Raw genomic sequence first — 19,032 nt, forward strand, 5'->3', positions numbered from 1 at the left:
ACAGGGTGTGTCCATTTCTCAGGACAAGATATCAACAAAGCTCATGTGACTGATGTATAAAAGCAGAAACTCAGTTGTTCTGTGGATAGAGTACAATGAGTTTTTAATCCTCCTTTTGTCTACTACTCACTGTTTTCCATTTTTAATCAAATATCCCTTCAATCTTACTACAGGTGAAATTTATTTTATACCATAGTCTGCCAGCAGCTATAAAATGGTGAATCAAATCAAAGCATCCCCCAATTCCATTGTCCACCCCTTTTAGAATGTTGTCAGAGTTTATGAGCAGAATTCTTTACAACATTTTTCCCATACACCCAATTCTCTTTCAATAGAAAGGAAAAAAAAATCAACCTTCTAAATAAAAAGTACAAAAGCAAACTACTTTAAAGTTCCCCCAAAGTTTAATGACAGTCTAAATCTTCACTGGGTTTACCTTCTCCACTAAACATATGACCTCTGATTTCTTGTGTAATTGAACAAAATATTTTGTAAAAATACTGTCTTGCTATTTTCCTGGACTTGACTCCAAAAGACCGTTTCAGAGAGATCATTACCAATTACTCTAATAAGAGCCAGAACATCAAATGCTTAATAGCAGAAAGTTCCCATATGATCCATGGTCTCCAAACTCCATGTCCCATGATATCTACAAAAGCAAAAGGACTGACTGGAAAGTGCCTACATAGGACAATAACAATTCACACCAGCTTTTCTAGGGGTAAGAATACCTGTGATAAAACTTCAGCCAAAGAGGGGTTTCCGGTCAAGAGAGCAGAAGGGGTAAACGCTATGCTCACCTCTCAGGACCACATCAATTACAACTAAACTGCAAAGCAACTATTATTGAGAATCATCTGAAGTCTTGCAGAACATAAGCCCTAAAATTAAGTACATACAGAAGAAGCCACCTGGAGACTGGTAACATGGGCAGAGACACGGAATGGGCTGGTCCCACACCTGTGTGTGACTATTATAAATTGGGAGGAATATCTCGAATGAGAAGGTCACCCCTGAGTAGTGAGGGGTTTCATCCCAGGGTTTCAGTGTTAGGTAGAGAAGTCCCCGTATCTTCTGGCTATGAAAACCAGTAGAGATTATGGCTAAGTGAGATAGAGGGCAGCTGAACTCTCAGGTGCCCCTCTTACAGGGACAGCGCACAGACTTATTCTTTGAAGAATTCACTTGCTCTGAGCTCCAGCGCTGGGGCAGCAGTTTGAAAGGTGCCAGGGATGTACTGAACTGGGGAGGAACTGAATTGTCTGGCTACAGAGTGAGAAATGGAGGAGCAGCATTCTCCCAGATGGAGGAGCTGGCAGAAGCCATTGTTTCTTTGTTGAGCCCTCTGCCTCCTTATGTGCAGACACATGCAGATGCAGACATCTTATGTAAGTCTCCACCAAATGGGCTATAACCTTTCATCTGCCTCATCCTGATTCTGAGATCACCTAACTTTCGGGCAGACCCAAGCCACTTACAGTGGCTTTTCCATATAAATCAGCTGTCTTGGCTTATGCGGCACACTTTCCTAAAATCTCTCAAAGGTTCACAAAACCCAAACAAACAGCATCTGGCTTTTGTGTCCTGTACCTCTGGCTGAGCAGCCCTAAGCCCAGCACTAGCAATAGTCAGCCTTGGTTAGTGGTTTGGCTTCTCAAGACACTTCCAAGAAGAGTACAGGTAGTAACCATCTCTGGATTGTTTTTTGGCTCATGCCAGGTGGTCCCAGGCAGCTGAACTTGATTTGCAGCGGATCCCCTCTCAGGAGTCAACATGGCTGGCAGGCCCAGTGGCCAGGTTGCTACTGGGCCAGAGCTTCACCTGGCCTCCTCCAAGGATGACATACCCAAAAGACAGATTAGGCAGGCACTAAAATCCCACTAAACCAAACACTGCTCTGTAGTGTCAACCCATGCACCACAGCTCCTCCACTGTATTCACAGCCTGTCCTCACAACCAATCAGCCTTAGGTCAATCTCTCCCGTTGACATACAAATAGAAATCACATCTCAACTAAAATAGGTGAGCATACACAATCCACACAAGGGACACATCTGGAGCACCTGGCTCTGCTGACAAGTGAGACTGAACCAAAGGGTCCCATAGGACACCTAATGCATAAGGCCACTCTCCTAAGACCAGAAGACATAGCAGCCCTACACAGAGACAAACATAGGGAGGCAGCCAAAAAGGGGAGAAAAAGAAATATGATCCAAATAAAAGAATAGAACAAAGCTCCAGCAATAGAATTACATAAAATGGAGACAAATGATCTACCAGATGCAGAATTCCAAACACTGGTTATAATGATGCTCAATGATCTCAGGGAGATAGAAAACGTAAAAATGGAGATAGAAAATATAAAAAAGAACCAGTCAGAAATAAATAGTACAATAACTAAAATGAAGAATACATTACAGGGAATCGAAAGATGAGATAAAGCACAAGATCAAATCAGAGAATTGGAAGATAAAGTAGCATAATACACACAATTAAAACAGCGAAAAGAAAAAAAAAAAAAAAGAACCCAGAAATTAAAGACAGTTTAAGGGGCCTCTGGGACAACATCAAACATACCAACATTAGCATCATAGGGGTACCAGAAGGAGGAGAGAGCAAAGAATTGAAAACCTATTTGAAGAAATATGACAGAAAACTTCCCTAACCTGGTGAAGGAAATAGACATACAAGCCCAGGAAGTGCAGAGAATCCCAAACAAAATGAACCCAAAGAGGCTTACACCAAGATACATTATAATTAAAATGTCAAAGGTTAAAGACAAAGAGAGAATCTTAGAAGCAGCAAGAGTAAAGCAATTAATTACCTACAAAGGAGCTCCCATAAGACGTTCAGGTGATTTCTCAACAGAAACTTTGCAGGCCAGAAGGGAATGGCAGGAAATATTTAAAGTGATGAAAACCAAGTACTTACAACCAAAATTATGCTACCCAGCAAAGCTATCATTTAGAATCAGATAAAGAGCTTCCTGGACAAGAAAAAGCCAACAAACCAGAATTACAAGGAATGTTAGAGGGATTTCTTTAAGACAAAAAAAAAAGAAATGCAAATAAAATAAAAAATATGAATAACAAAATGGCAATAACTACATAAATATCAGTGATTGCTTTAAATGTAAATGGGGTAAATGCTCTAATCAAAAGACAGTTGGCTGAATGGATAAGAAAACAAAATCCTTACATATGCTGCCTACAAGACACTCACTCAGATCAAGACACACAGAGTGAAAGTAAAGCGATAGGAAGAAATAATTCATGAAAATGGAAAACAAAACAAAACAAATACTAGAGTAGCAATACTTATACCATACAAAATAGACTTTAAAACAAAGGTTATAACAAGTGACAATAAAAGACCCAGTAATGCCTCTTTTCAGAATTTATCTGGGTTTCTATTATTTAAGAAATCTGAAATGCTACTATGAGGGGTCCTGTGCATCCATATGTTCATTACAGCACTGTTTACAATGGCCAAGATGGAGAGGTAGCTTTGGTGTCCTCAATGGGTAAATAGATAAAGAGGAGGTGGTACATATATACATGACCAGAAAGGGAATGGATTCTTGCCATCTGCAATGTCATGGATGGACCTAAAGTGTATTGCCCTGAGTGAAGTATGTCAGACATTTAAAGACAAATGCAGTGTGATTTCACTTATATGTGGAATCTAAAGAACAAAATAAACAAACAAATAAACAAACAAAACAGAAACAAATTCACAGTTACAGAGAACATTTTGATGGTTGCCAGATGGATTGGGGGTTGGGAATGGGTGCAATGGGGAGGGATTAACAAATTGGTTGTAACACAGTAGTCATGGGATGTAGAATACAGCATAAGGAATATAGTCAATAATATTGTAATAACTATGGTGTCAGGTAGTACTAGGTTTATTGGGGTGATAGATGGGAGAGGGCTCAGGGGGCAGGGTGAAAAAAGTGAAGGCATTAAGAAGTACAAATTGGTAGTTACATAATAGTCATGGGGATGTAAAGTAAAGCAGAAGGATTATAGTCAATAATATGATAATAACTATGTATAGTGCCATGTGGGTACCAAATTGGTCAGGGAATCACTTCTTAAATTATATAAATGTCTAACCACTATTCTGTACACCTGAAATTAATATAAAATAATATTGAATGTAAACTGTAATTCAAAATTTTATAAAGGGGGAAAAGGTGAATAAGAGGTTCAAATTTTCAGGTATAAAATAAATAAGTCATGGGAATGTAATGTACAGCATGGGGAATAGAGTCAATTATATTATGATAGTGTGGTACGGTGTCAGATGGTTGCTGGACTTATGTTGATCCCCACTTTAGATAAATGTTGAATAACTATTGTGTACACCGTAAACTAATATTATATGTTAGCATGTTTTAATAAAAATCTAAAGAAAATATAAAAATAAAATAAAACTTCAGCTGAAGGGAAATAGGAATCTCTCATGCTCTGGTGCCTATTCAGAAAGACTGAAAGACACCAGTGAATACAATGTCACCTACTTCACCACCAAAGGCTTCATACAATTCATATGCATGTCCATTACAAAAAAAAAAAACGAAGAAATGTCTCTAAATCACAATTTGGAGAACATGCTTAGAATTTCCTACAGATGTAGGAAAGACCGTATATCTCAGAATGCCCAGGAAATTCCCATTTTTTAACTGTGATCCTGACATAAGTATTATTTATGCTCAGCTTTCTCAAAATCATCCCAGTTTGGAAAGTTTTTCTTGCAATTCTACGAATTGCAAGTCAATTCTATGTCAGCTTCTTCAGATTTTGTATAGCTTTTACCTTTGCACAATCGTCCCCAGTCAAACTGATAATCTGTAGTCTCTTTTAAGCCATATTTGCTCTTGTCACATGGTCTTTGTATATTCTGTATGAAATGATTGTTGTTTGCTCTCCACTTTCACCTAGTAGTTCCTATGCACTCTTTAGATATCAAGTCAATGATCATTTAGGAATCTTACTTGAATTTAATGAATTAATGCCATACCCAACTATTATCCATGATATCAAACAATTAATACTTATATCCACCTAATATCTACCTGCATTTGCCATTGCACATCCATATCTATTTACATTTTTTACACATATTTATGACTCCTGTATATAGTTTTGAAACCTCTCCACTAAAGCACAAACTCCATGAAAGCAGAAAGTAACAAGATTTTAAAGACTGTAAGTCCCTGAAAACTAGCATCATGCCAGGTATAAAACAATCCTTTAATATTTGTTGAATAAATAAAAATAATTTAGAAAAAAGAAGTAATGAATTTAAGAACTTTCATGCAATCCATTACAAATTAGCTTTCTGCTTTTTATTTTTTCTATACTCTACTCCTAAAGTACACTTTATTCTACTCCTAAAGTATCCAAGAAAAATGAAAGAAGAAGAAAAAAGAACACAATAGGACTAGTACTGGAGGTCCAACCACCCTGACTATATCCAGAAAACCTTGTGCTGGTATTCTTACACGTGTCATTCTATCTCAGAGTAGAGGAATAAAAAGTAAATGTTGAATTTGAAGGATGTGTGACAGAGTAAGCATTTATTATGTCCTGCCAGCTGGTCCCATTTACTCTTGGAAGAAAGGGTCAGGGAAGGATAGATTCTATTGATTTTTGAGAACTGACATCATTTTTTAAATAGATACTCACAGACTTATCCTACATCTTCCTCAATTTCCACCTCTGTATTTTACACTTGGAATTAAAATTACCTAGCAATGGTAATTTGCACTTCACAAAATATTATCTTCTATTTCACATTACCTTTATAAAAATAGACATACAGGTTTGTACAAGGGGTTAGCATGATAACTGTTTATCAAGAATAATAATTTTAGATGTATTTGATACATGTTTACATCACAATTTGAAGAAGAAAAGTCAAAGACACTTCATGCGTTTAGCCCTCGCTATCCAGGTATACAAAGCCTCCCACCTAATCTGGGATTTCCACACAGTGCATTGTAATATTATTTTTTTTATTTCATCATGAAAAAATAAACTTGTCACTGGGCTTAAGATACACAAATGCATGTGATTTATGTATTTTTGGATTTAATAGGATAAAACTGTGCTTGTTTTTCATGGAATCAAAACCAAATCAAGCTTATCAGATGTTCAGAGACAGGAAACTAGGAGGGTCTCTCATCATCCACCTAATAGGAAGTTAAGAAACCCTCATGGACAAGAGGGGCAGGTGAAAAAGTGGGAATGGAGTGGGGAAAAATTTATGTGTTCACAATCCTCGTGGTACTGGTTAAGATTCCACCCAACAAAAAAAAAAAAAAATAGATGGGTGATGCCAACGTTTATCCCAGTTACTATTCTTTATCTAAGATTTTATCACTGATCAACTCCACATGCAAACATACATTCGTTCATGAGCTATGTTAGTATACGTATTTACTCAGCTAACAATTGGGTCACATAGTCCTGGGAAGTATTCTTCCCTTTTCAATGAACTGCATATTTCTGCTCTACTCTTTGTGCTTATTTCACAACTACTCTCTCAAACAAATGGTTGCACTTCACTCATGTCTGAATTCTTGAGTGAAACCTAACTGTAGTCCCAAGTAATACGATTTATGGTCATATACTAAATATTTCTCATACAGCAGAAATTTGATTAGTTCTTACTTATGTAATGTGCAGGATCTGTTTAAATACAGTTGTGTTAGAAAACCCATTGCTTACATGGTTAATTTCAACAAACTGTCTCTTTTTGATTGATAGCACAGGGTTGTGATTTCTAGCAAAAAGGATCAAGTGTGTCTTGATGAACTTGATCAATCAACAAATGTAAATTTTTCACACTAATTAAACAAAATGTATTGAACACATTGCCTTTTTGTTAGTTATTAAACTGGAAAATTCTCACCATGATTACCAAAAATCTTTGTATAAAGATCTCTGCGTGTTTGGAATCTACATTAGGAAATCAAATTACAAATCAGAAAATGTAAAAGTCTTACATATAAATTATAACTTCAATTTTAACACACATATTAGAATTATTTTTTTTTGTATGGTATAAGAATGATTATCATTGTAATAAACCATAAACATGAAATTCCAAAGCTTTCTCTGTCAAAGCAAATTCCCCATATTCCCTGTCAAGTTTAGCCCTATTGAGATCCTAACCGCGAAACTCTTTTTCTAATTTGGCTGGAACCATGACCGTGACTCTCAATGTTTATGCTTGCTTAAATATAGTTAGTTGAAGTTGAAATCTGTGCCCATGGCTTACAGCAATTTTAATTATACTAGTCAACTGCCTCCTAAATCCAAAACCCAACATCAGATTAACCTTATATTTTTCAAGACCAAGAACAAGGTAAAACTAAGTAGAGACAGAGGGAAGTTAGCTATCTCCATGTGTGTATGTTGCCTCTAGCCCTTCAGAATATATTACATCTAGAATTTTCTGAATGGCATTCTAGAAGGGAGGATTTAGAGTATAATCCATACATATAAAATCATGTAAAAATATTTTCCATTTTTTTAATTAAAGCTTATTGAGGTGACAATGGTTAGTAAAGTTATATAGGTTTCAAGTGTACAACTCTGTAATACATCATCTATATGTTGCATTGTGTGTTCACCACCCAGAGTCAGTTCCCCTTCCATCACCATATCTTTGATCCCTTTTACCTTCATCTACCAACCTCCTCCCCCCTTAATACTTCATTTTTCTCTTGAAGTTTTAAGCCAAATAACCAAATAGAACTTTTCCATGTGGTCTGTGAACTCAATTCTTATTAGACAAACCATGGTTCATGGACATCTGCGGCACCATAATGTGGGAGCTCCTTAGAAATGCAGAATTCTTGGGTCCTATCCCACACATTCTGAATTAGGTTCTGCTTTTATCAAATTATCCAGGCAATTCATATATGTGCAGTGCAGTTTGAGAAGCACTGATCAGATTGCCTTCACCAAAAATATAAATTATATTGCATGTTAATTTCTAAGAAATTTGTGTTAACTATGCATTTATTTCAATGAATTTAGGAATCATACTTGCATATTCTTTCCAAGTTACAAGCACTAAGTTCATTTCAATAAGATAATTCAAATGTTTGTATTAAACAAAGCTCAAGATACATTCAAGCTAAGCATTACAATAAATTTTAAATAAAAATGTATTTCAAAGGAATTCAATGTATATATTTTGAACTATTTGACACAGATATTTTTTTAATTAAATTTATTGGGGTGACAATTGTTAGTAAATTTACATAGATTTCAGGTGTACAATTCTGTATTACATCGTCTATAAATCCCATTGTGTGTTCACCACCCAGAGTCAATTCTCCTTCCATCACCATATATTTGATCCCCTTTACCCTCATCACCCACCCCCCACCCCCTTACCCTCTGGTAACCACTAAATTATTGTCTGACACAGATATTTTAAAGCGCACTTTTGATGTCTATAAAGTTTCAAGAGGTAAGTGTGTGTGTGTGTGTGTGTGTGTGTGTGTGTGTTTGTATGTGTATCTTTAATAATGAAAACATCAGAATATTATGCATGGATCCTGAAATTTAACACTAAAGTTTTAAAATGAATTTAACTTAGAAAACTAGGATTTACAATTCCAGTCTGAATTAACATTACTTAAAATAATTTATTGCAACAAAGCTCCAAGATAAAGAAAAATCCATTCAAAGTGATCAATTTGCTTTTTTTAATAGTATGCAGCAAAATATAGTGATAGGTTTTGATTATGCAACTTTAAGTAAAATGTTAAAACTAGTGACATGTGGGTGAATGCTTATTTTTTTCCTTATATTACCATGCAAGTAGTTTTCAAATATTGAGGCTAAAAATGGAATCTTCTTAATAGGGATGCTGTTTAGTTGTAGGCAAAAGATTGATAGTAACGTCCTAAGAAAAAATAAATCCTAAAAGTGCAATAACTGTAAAATACCTGAGCAAAAAATGGAGAAGAGAAAGGAAGAGACAATTAGTGGAGTGCACAAAGACTGAGAAGAGGCATAAATTATATAATCAGACCTATCATATTTCCCATAAATGAGTAAGAGTTGCATTAGCTTCCTTCATAAATGAGTCAGGAATTGGCCAGGCACACTAATCATTTGTCTCTCTTTCACTAACATATTTGTCTTCTTTCGCCCTAAATCAAATGAATGATCAATATGATGTAGCTATGGGGATATTGATTTGGTTTTTCTCTGGTCTCAGAGAATAAGCCTTACTGATACTTTGGTTGTGTATGATTCTTAAAATAATACAACTGAAGGTGATAATCTATCATATCATTTCAAGTACATGATAAGTCTATTAAAAACAGATTTTAATGAGAATTGCTGCTTCTCTAAATTACCAATACACTCTCTTAAGTTATTAAAACTTTATTGTGCAAGAGTATAATGCATTGTTATTAAGTTCATAACTAAATAACCAGACAATTCTATTCCATATACTTTGCTCAAAGATAAACAGATGTAAACTGATGTAGATTATAGCAACTGTCTTTTCTGCAATACAGCCAACTTTCAGGTCTGTAATGGATATATATCTCTTAGTTGGTTTCATTTCTTCTCCCCCTTTTGTTATTTCTTTCTTTTTTGTTGTTGTTTTTATTTATTTATTTTTAAACAGGGCCATAGACTTAGTGTCAAAATCTAATCAAAAAGTTATCAAGAACAAAGAAAGATGCAAATTTTTAAAACCCAGGGGATAAGAACTGTGCCTTCCTTTTTTACATCCCTTCAGCATCTATTGTGAATGGCAGGCCCTGAATATGCTGACTTAAACTTATTTTCAGAACAAACAACTATGAAAAGAAATACTGACAATAAGCAAGCTAGTCTCATTTTCCTTTAGGTTCTTTTCATTTTTTTTTTCTTTTTCCTAGTAGTCCATATAAAAACAGGCTGAATTTCTAATTTTAGCCAACATGAAAGAGTACCTTAATGAGACTGCTCTGTCATCATATGTGAATTCTAATTTAGCCCTGGGATTTCTCAAATAGCTAGCTCAAGGTCATGCAGAAACAGAAGCCAAATTGGTCTGTAATAAACCAAATCTGGGGTGGCTGCTTAGCTCAGTTGGTTAGGGTGTGACGCTAATAACTCCAAGGTGGCTGGTTCAATCCCCACATGGGCCACTGTGAGCTGTGCACTCCTACATACAGAAACAAAATCTTTGGATGTTGCTGAAGTTTCTTAAGGTGAATCCTCACCTTACACCAACCACACTAAAGCTTGGGATCATCAGTATGCATTAAGCTTTGGTAACAACACAGGTAGTAAGAACACAGACTTTAACAAAGTCTACCATCTAGGGGAAAGACAACTCTTAAAATATACTGTTTCTAAACATTCTTGTTTCTTACCACCCAGTTAATATTTCCCAAGTGTGACAGTAGGATCTTTTATGTGCTACTTCTAATCCAAAATCACTAGGTTTTAACCAATTTCCTTCCGCTAAAATCTACTGTACTCCTGGGACTATGAGCACCAGAGCTTTAGAATCATTTTAGACTATTTACATAACTCAGTATATACTCAAGTGTTTTACACCGTAGCCCCAAAGAGTCCCTATCATCCCACCTAACGGACATATATGAGGTCTGACAAGTCCGCGACCTTGTTGCAATGATGTTGCTAATCGTTTTTGATATCAGAGGGATTATTCATTATGCATTTGTATCAACTGACAAATAGTTAACCAAGTTTACTATTTGAAAGTGCTGAAAAGGCTGTGTGAAAAAGTTAGACGACCTGAACTTTTCACCAACAATTCATGGCTCTTGCATCACGACAATGCACCAGCTCACACGGCACTGTCTGTGAGGGAGTTTTTAGCCAGTAAACAAAACACTGTATTGGAACACCATCCCTACTCACCTGATCTGCCTCCAATGTCTTCTTTGTTTACCCAAAAATAAAGGAAATATTGAAAGGAAGACATTTTGATGACATTCAGGACATCAAGGGTAATATGACGACAGCTCTGATGGCCATTTCAGAAAAAGTTCCAAAGTGCTTTGAAGGATGGACTAGGAACTGGTGTCCATGCATAGCTTCCCAAGGGGAATACTTCAAAGATGACCATAGTGATATTCAGCAATGAGGTATGTAGCACTTTTCCTAGGATTAGTTCACAAACTTAATTGCCTGACCTTGTATATCGGCAACGTGCTTGGTAAAATCTGTGGACAAATCAACACTTTGTCCAGACCTGACCTCCTGACCGATTCCTTTAAATTAATTTAGTTATTTCCTACTGAATGAAACTCTGAAATTAGATATAAACCCTAACATCTCTCAGTTCAGCCTTCCTTAAAGAAACAAAACCAGTGGTTTATACCATTAGATTTAACCATACTGTTTGGAATTTCAGTGCATTACAAAGAAATTTGGCTGAGATCTGATGGAATTCTATTCTGATCAAACTATACACCTAACTGAAGACAAACATTACAAAAAAAAAAATCTCTAATTCAGTTAGGGAAGAGAAAAAATATTTTTAAGGAGTAACAGAGCATAGATAAGACTGTTATAAAACCAATTTAAATCACTAGTTGAGTGGGAAATGGGTTGGAAGGTGACTTAGTGTTCCCTATATACCTTACTGAAATTTTGATGTTTATATTATGACAATGCATGTCATAAAAAAACAACACACACACAAAAAAAAACACAAAAAAAAAAGAACAGAAAAAGACACCAAAATCCATCAAGTAAAACATTAGCATTTTTAAGTGGTCTAAATCAATTTCAGAGGTAGAAGTAATATTCTAGTTAAAGATAAATTACAATAGAGCCCCACTAAAGTATTTTCTGGGCTACATTAAGTCAACATTATCAAACCATTTCATATAGCAATAGGATATTGAGACTAACTACATATTACATATCAATGGACTCAAAGTTCTCCTAAGAGAACCATCAGGATGGAGTGAGGGAGACATGAAGAAAGAAAGAGGAATATTTTAGCCCAAGAAAAAGCAGTATCTTTTCTTTCCTCTTCCAACAAACACAATACAGAATGCAGTGAGAGGGTTTGAAGAAGCAAAAGAGGTGCTTTGCTGTTCATAATCTGACTGCAGAGGCAAAGGGATTATGTTGCCAGTGAGGGACAGAAGAAGAAACTATAAAAATACTATAAAGAAAGTGACAAGCAGCAACAAAGAACTTCAATACAAAAAGTCTAAGTATTGGAAACAAAGTGAAAATATTTCTTTTAAGTTAGAATAAAGAAAAATGTTTATTTCTATGGCAATGAACTACATTTACATCAAACAGAAGACCCAGAGTTTCCAGAAGTCCTACCTGGGAGTGGTTTGAGAGTCAAACTGCCTGGATTTGAATCCAAATTCTGCACCATATTAGCTGAGCAAATTTGGACAAGGTATATATATTTCCCTCCCTCTCCCCTCTCTATCCCTCCTGAGATTCTTTTTTAAAGGTTGAGTTTGCAGGAGAAAAGTAAATAAATAATAAAAGAAAACAAAGTCATGGCAGCAAAAGAAAAATTACATAGACATATTCACATTTGCAGCCATGAATAAACACTTTATCAATCTACCTTTTTTTTTTTCCTCTTCAGCAATTGATATGCGGAAATAAAGCACGAGAAGTTGTGGGATTCCTTGTGTTTTAGATTCACTGTTGCAATTTAGATTTTCAAAATGAGGCCTGTTTAACAAACCTCCAGTTACCTAAACACAATTAAAACTCATAATCACTGATCAAAAATTAGCATAGTTTCTGTGAGAACATCACACAACACATCAGACCTCTCTAGGTGCATCACCCGCAGAGCTGTTAATGAACAGGCATCCAAGAACATGCCTTGACCTTGTTCTCTAGACAGAGGGGAAAGAGTACAACACAACGAGGACAGAAAGAAAATTAACCAAAGCAGGCTAGATTTAGAAAAGTTATATATAACACAACTATCCAGGGAAGAACGGATCATGCAGTGAGCATATAAAGGGAGCCACATTTGTCATTCAAATAGCTAAAGAAGCCCTAGGGACTCTATCTCATGGCAGAAGTACACAGAGATAATAGCAGCCATTCAAGTAAATATGTGTGTCCAGTTCCTTAGACTGTTATGTATTAGGGCTGCAGGTAAGGAAGTTCAGTGTTTGAGAGCTATAAGCATGATACTACCATGTTTCTCTGAAAATAAGACCTACCCCAGAAATAAGCCCCAGTTAAAATCTCAGCCAGACAGACGCATTTAGTATGTTATGACAATGTTCCAGAGGAAGATGACATGACTGTATTTGAATAAATGTAGATTGCTGTACATGAAAAAAATAAGACATCCCCTGAAAATATGCCCTAATGCATCTTTTGGAGCAAAAATTAACATAAGATCCAGTCTTATTTTGGGGGAAATACAGTATGACCCTATTAACCTTGCGAAGAATACAGATTTCAGAGTGTGCTACTAATATAATGAATGCTATCACAAATTCTGATGACTAAAACAGCACTTATGTTGTTGTTTGGTTTGTGTTTTTTTTTTCTTCATGGGAAACCGTGACACTGTTATCGTGGTATTTAAACTTAAAGAATCTACATTTTGGAAGTTACAAGAGGAAAACTGAGCAAGTAAACACTGATATGTAAAAGATGAAAGATATTCAAAAGACCAGAATATCATCCACAAACACAGATACTAAAAATAAATCAAATTTTATGTAACTGTATATTAATGGACAGATCCAATACTCAGAACATTTCTATTTAATGAAAGAGCCATTCTTGGGACAGAATGTTAAAACATCTTCCCTTAACTGTTCCTCACCTGATATAAATTGCCATCATCTTATTACAGAGAACCATGACTTTGAATAAACAATGGATTTTTCTCCTTATGTTCACTGAATACCAATGATAGTACACAAGAAAATTTATGCCATGGTTAATTAAGCTCTCGTGCTCATAAGCCATTTCAAGAATCAAAGAGAAATTGCAATCCAATAGTCTCTAGATATTATTGACTCATGGCTAAATCATTTTTGCTACCATCATAAATATTGTTTTTAATATGCAAGAGCTCTTTTATTTAAGAAATGGTTAACATACACAATAGGATCTCCCTTGAAATTGATACCCAAATGAGGGAACAGAGAATTTTGCCAAAATTATGCATTTTTTTAGAAAGCTTAGACCTAAATGGGTACATAATTAATTGGTATTATTATTGAATACTTGGGCATGATTATTAGAATTCTGAGTTCTATTGATTACTAAGCTTATAACATTTCCTTGGTGGAAAACTGAGCACTCTTAGGTATTTATAGTAAATGAAGAGCCACTTACTCTTGGGTCTCTCAGTCATTGGGAGGTACAGTAGAGTCTTGGGACAACACAGTGATTTCGGTACTTTTAGAACAAATACGTGCTTCCTTCTTTGTGTCCCAGCCTACTTGGACATGGCACAGGGAAACTGTGCCTCTAGATGGTCATAGAAAAGTTGAACCACAGATTATTCTGAAATTTTATCACTGAGACATTTACTCCAAAATATAAACTGGATACCATCTGTGAACCTAGCTCTATACTACCCGAAGTTGTTCAGTCTGTGTACATTTTTCTTAATGCTTACATGTCAAAAATTAACGCTAGGTTGTGAGTTGTACTACAGCCACATATATCAACAAATGTCTGAAAAACTAAGAATCCCAGAGTTTTGGTTGAATTTCAAAAAGAGTAAAGTAAAGATTAATGGAATAAAATTTATTTTAAGAGTCAGTATTGCTTAGTGGTTAAACCATCTTTGGAACAGACATCCTGGATTCACAACCTGACACTGCCATATATAATCCCAGATAATTTACTCAATCTCTCTATACATCACTTTCTTACAAAGAAAGCTGATAAAGCCACTGTTTATAATAAAGTTAGGAAACAAATTTGATGCTGTATATGCAACATTTCTCACTGTGGTAGGAAAATAATAAGCATTTAATAAATATTAGCCACTATGATTAGGTTCCAGGTGATGGGATTTGTAGGATGAGAAGAATTAGCACTGACAGGAGAGCAAAGAACATCCCAGGCAATGGACAGAGGATGATTAAAGTCTTTCAAGAAAGACCTTCCTCCCACAGTGTTCATCACCTGGTATGATCTAGTTGCTACCTATCTCTCTAAACTCCTTTCAAGACATTTCAACTATAGTCATTGTAACTTAGCTACATTGGCACTTATTTTGTTGAATATGCTCAGATTCTCCCCATCTCCAGACAGTCATCTTTCACTTGTCTAAGTCTTGCTCATTCTTCAGGTTTTAATTTAACGTCTTTTCTTCAGAGAAGCCGTCACTGAAACATGCATTAGCCCCAATTACAGTAGCTTCTACTCACTTGAAAAATCTCACTGAATTCCAAAAAACAAAAACATGATCCGTTATTTATCTGTGTATTTTAGAAAATGTTTTCATTCTCCCACTGAACTTTAAATCCCACGAGAATAAGATCTACATTCATCTTCTACACCAAGATAGCCCAAGAGCCTAAAATAACATCCGGCAGAGTAAACATTCAATGTATATGCTGATACATGAATGAGTAATAAATGGGCATGTGATAAGTTTTCCTTCTTTTCAGAAGTAGTTTGGATACTGACTTATATGAAAGAAAATTCTCAAATTAGAAAATAATATAAAGTTAGGTTAGATGCAGTCAGTTGATGGAGAGCTTTATCAGTCTAATTAACTTGTTTGCAACAAAAAGATTTTATGTTTTATATTTATTCTATGTTTATTAGCTTTAGGATTTGATTTATGTTTATCTTGGCAAACCTATGGGGAACATAGGTTTTAGGAAAGTTTTGTGGGAAAGGGTAAAGAATACCAAATAAGGTACTCTTACAGAGACACATGAAATGATGAGACAAATCAGTCAATAGGCAGAATAAGTCTGTAATTTCCTAGAAAACACATTTTTTTATTTAAATTTATTTATTGGGGTGACAATTGTTAACGAAATTACATAATTTCAGGTGTACAATTCTGTATTACATCAACTATAAAGCCCATTGTGTGTTCACCACCCAGAGTCAGTTCTCCGTCCATCACCATATATTTGATCCCCCTTACCCTCATCTCCCTCCCCCCACCCCCCTTACCCTCTGGTAACCACTAAACTATTGTCTGTGTCTATGAGTTTTTGTTTCTCATTTGTTTGTCTTGTTTTTGGTTTATGTACCACATATCAGTGAAATCATAGGGTTCTCTGCTTTTTCTGTCTGACTTATTTCGCTTAGCATTATACTCTCAAGATCCATCCATGTTGCCACAAATGTTCCTATATCATCTTTCCTTAACGCCGAATAGTATTCCATTGTGTATATATACCACAACTTCTTTATCCATTCGTCTATCGAAGGACATTTTGGTTGTTTCCATGTCTTGGCCACCGTAAACAAAGCTGCAATGAACATTGGAGTACACGTGTCTCTATAGAGAAATGCTTTCAAATTTTTTGGGTAGATACCCAGGAGAGCAATTGCTGAGTCGTATGGTAATTCTATTCATAATTTCTTGAGGAACCTCCACACTGCCTTCCATAGCGGCTGCACCACTCTGCATTCCCACCAACAGTGTATGAGGGTTCCTTTTTCTCCACAGCCTCTCCAACACTTGTTGCTATTTGTCTTGAAAAACACATTTTTAAACATGAGAAAAATGAGAATTTTTTTTCCAGAATTTATTATATGCTTTTATACTTATTTCATTGATTGGTTTGTTTGTTTGTTTGTCTTGGAGTGACATATGGGTGGCAGTGGTAGGGAGCTTGTTAAGTCTTCTAAAGTTTTTCTTTTCAATATGTGGCCCTGGCTCAGGAGCACCAACAAAACTGCAGGTTTCTTAGAAATGAAGAATTGTGCTGAAAGAAAAGATTGGTTCTGGAGACTAATTATATTAAGAGATAAAGTAAAAGCAACTATCATTGATTTTAACATTTCAATGTAAACAACTGATAAAATGACAGTGCTTTTTGAAAGCAACAACAACAAAGAAGGAAAACTTTAGATTTCAAGATGCTCATATGAAGACTTACTCCAGAAGTTTTAAGGCTGTTCTGTACTGATATCTGGGCTCAAGATGTAAATTCCAATATAAAGATGAATAAAGGTGAAGCTTCAGATTGTTCCAATTGCCACATCCATTGAGAACATTTTGTTTTATATCTGTAAACAAGTATCTTATCAAATAATTTTATTCATGAAAACATCCCACTAGTCTTTGGAAGGTGGAGTACCTTCAGATTAAATATTTCCCAACCACGTGACACTCTGTTCTAAAATTATGGGTGTTAAGGTAAATGTATTTTTCTCTAAAAACGAACTCTCCCTCAAGACCTAGTTCAAGGATGAAATCTCATCTATGAAGGGACTAGGACTTCTCTTACTCAAGATGACCTAGAGAAAATATTTATACCTTATCAAAAAAGGATGCACTTAATGGTTTTAAGACATAAAGCTATATGTAAACATTTTTTTTATTTACTCTTTTTTACACACTTCTATGTGTTTCCATTTTATAGGCTTTTATTTCCTTATGGCCTCATATTAACTAAACATCAAATCTTTATGGATTCCATCATTTTTTTTAGACACATGATTGGCATTAGAGATACAGAGAGGAAAAAATCAATAATAAATCTCCTTTAATATTTCCACAAGCTTATGACAAAGACCAATAATAAATCTTCAATTTTATTAAAATATGATGCCATTAGAAAGGTACACAAGCTGCTATGTGTGTATATCCAGCATATCTGTAAAAAGAAACAGGGACAGTTTAAAAGTATTTTGAGGCGTAGTCCTTTCCTTATGTTTTTTGTTTTCTCATGTATTCATCTCCTTCTGTCCTCAAACACCTTTTTTTTTTTTTACTGGTATAGAAACATAATAGATGCTAATCAAATAATTTTGAGTGACAACCAAATCATGTCCATATCCATGTATTCTATTAAGAACACAATTCTTAAGATTTTGTACTCGAGAAATATTATTTGCAAAATTAAAAGCATGCTTTTAAAAAATGAAGTTTACTTTTTCCGCCATCTTGGCGCCTGGGGAGGCCTGCTGGGAACAGGACTTCTAAAACGACAAATATGTCAGGAAGGCTGTGGTACAAAGCTATTTTTGCTGGCTATAAGCGGGGTCTCCGGAACCAGAGAGAGCACACAGCTCTTTTTAAAATTGAAGGTGTTTATGCTCGAGATGAAACTGAATTCTATCTAGGCAAGAGATGTGCATATGTGTACAAGGCAAAGAATAACACAGTGACTCCTGGTGGCAAACCGAACAAAACCAGAGTAATCTGGGGAAAGGTAACTCGTGCTCATGGAAACAGTGGTATGGTCCGTGCCAAATTCGGAAGCAACCTTCCTGTTAAAGCCATAGGACACAGAATCCGTGTAATGCTGTACCCCTCAAGGATTTAAACTTACTGAAAAGTAAATAAAGTGGATTTATTCTCTTGTAAAAAAATAAAATAAAAAATGAAGTTTATTTGCTCTAGTGACATATGGATGGCAGTGGTAGAGAGCTTGGTAAGACCTACTGAATCGAAATACAGTAACTCAAGAAGTATCGTGTAATATCTTAATTATCAGAACGTTGAAACAGACAATAAACAGCTATGTAAAAATGTGCTATTTCATTTAAAACTCATTTCAATCATATTCTACTGGTAGCTATTTCTTTTATATTTACTTTTTAACACTGTATTTTTTTAAGTAGTTTTTTTTTCACCTTAAATTTGTCAAGAGGAATCTCAAATGGTTTAGAGAAAGGAGAGACAGGTCACAGACAGGACAGCTGAACAACAACAACAACAACAACAACAACAACAACAGAAAACCATGAACTTCCCCAAGTGCTACAATCTTCCTTTAGACAGAAAGGGGAAAGTTAGACTAGTTTAAGCCCTCTCATTCAGGAATTCCCCTTTCTGCAGATAAATTCAAACAGAGGATCCTTGACT

At 35.4% G+C, this 19,032-nt stretch overlaps 1 protein-coding gene across 1 annotated transcript; it reads left to right on the forward strand.

The window, feature by feature from the left end:
• Positions 1–18,157: 18,157 nt before the first annotated feature.
• On the forward strand, positions 18,158–18,490 carry LOC308508333 (large ribosomal subunit protein eL33-like; the record flags this gene model as incomplete). The annotated part of the gene is made up of 1 exon (XM_081074791.1): positions 18,158–18,490. One exon carries the CDS (start codon positions 18,158–18,160, stop codon positions 18,488–18,490), a length of 333 nt encoding a protein of 110 aa, XP_080930917.1.
• Between the last annotated feature and the right edge of the window lie 542 nt (positions 18,491–19,032).

Source organism: Rhinolophus hipposideros (assembly GCF_964194185.1).
Source record: "Rhinolophus hipposideros genome assembly, chromosome: 2".
NCBI lineage: Eukaryota > Metazoa > Chordata > Mammalia > Chiroptera > Rhinolophidae > Rhinolophus > Rhinolophus hipposideros.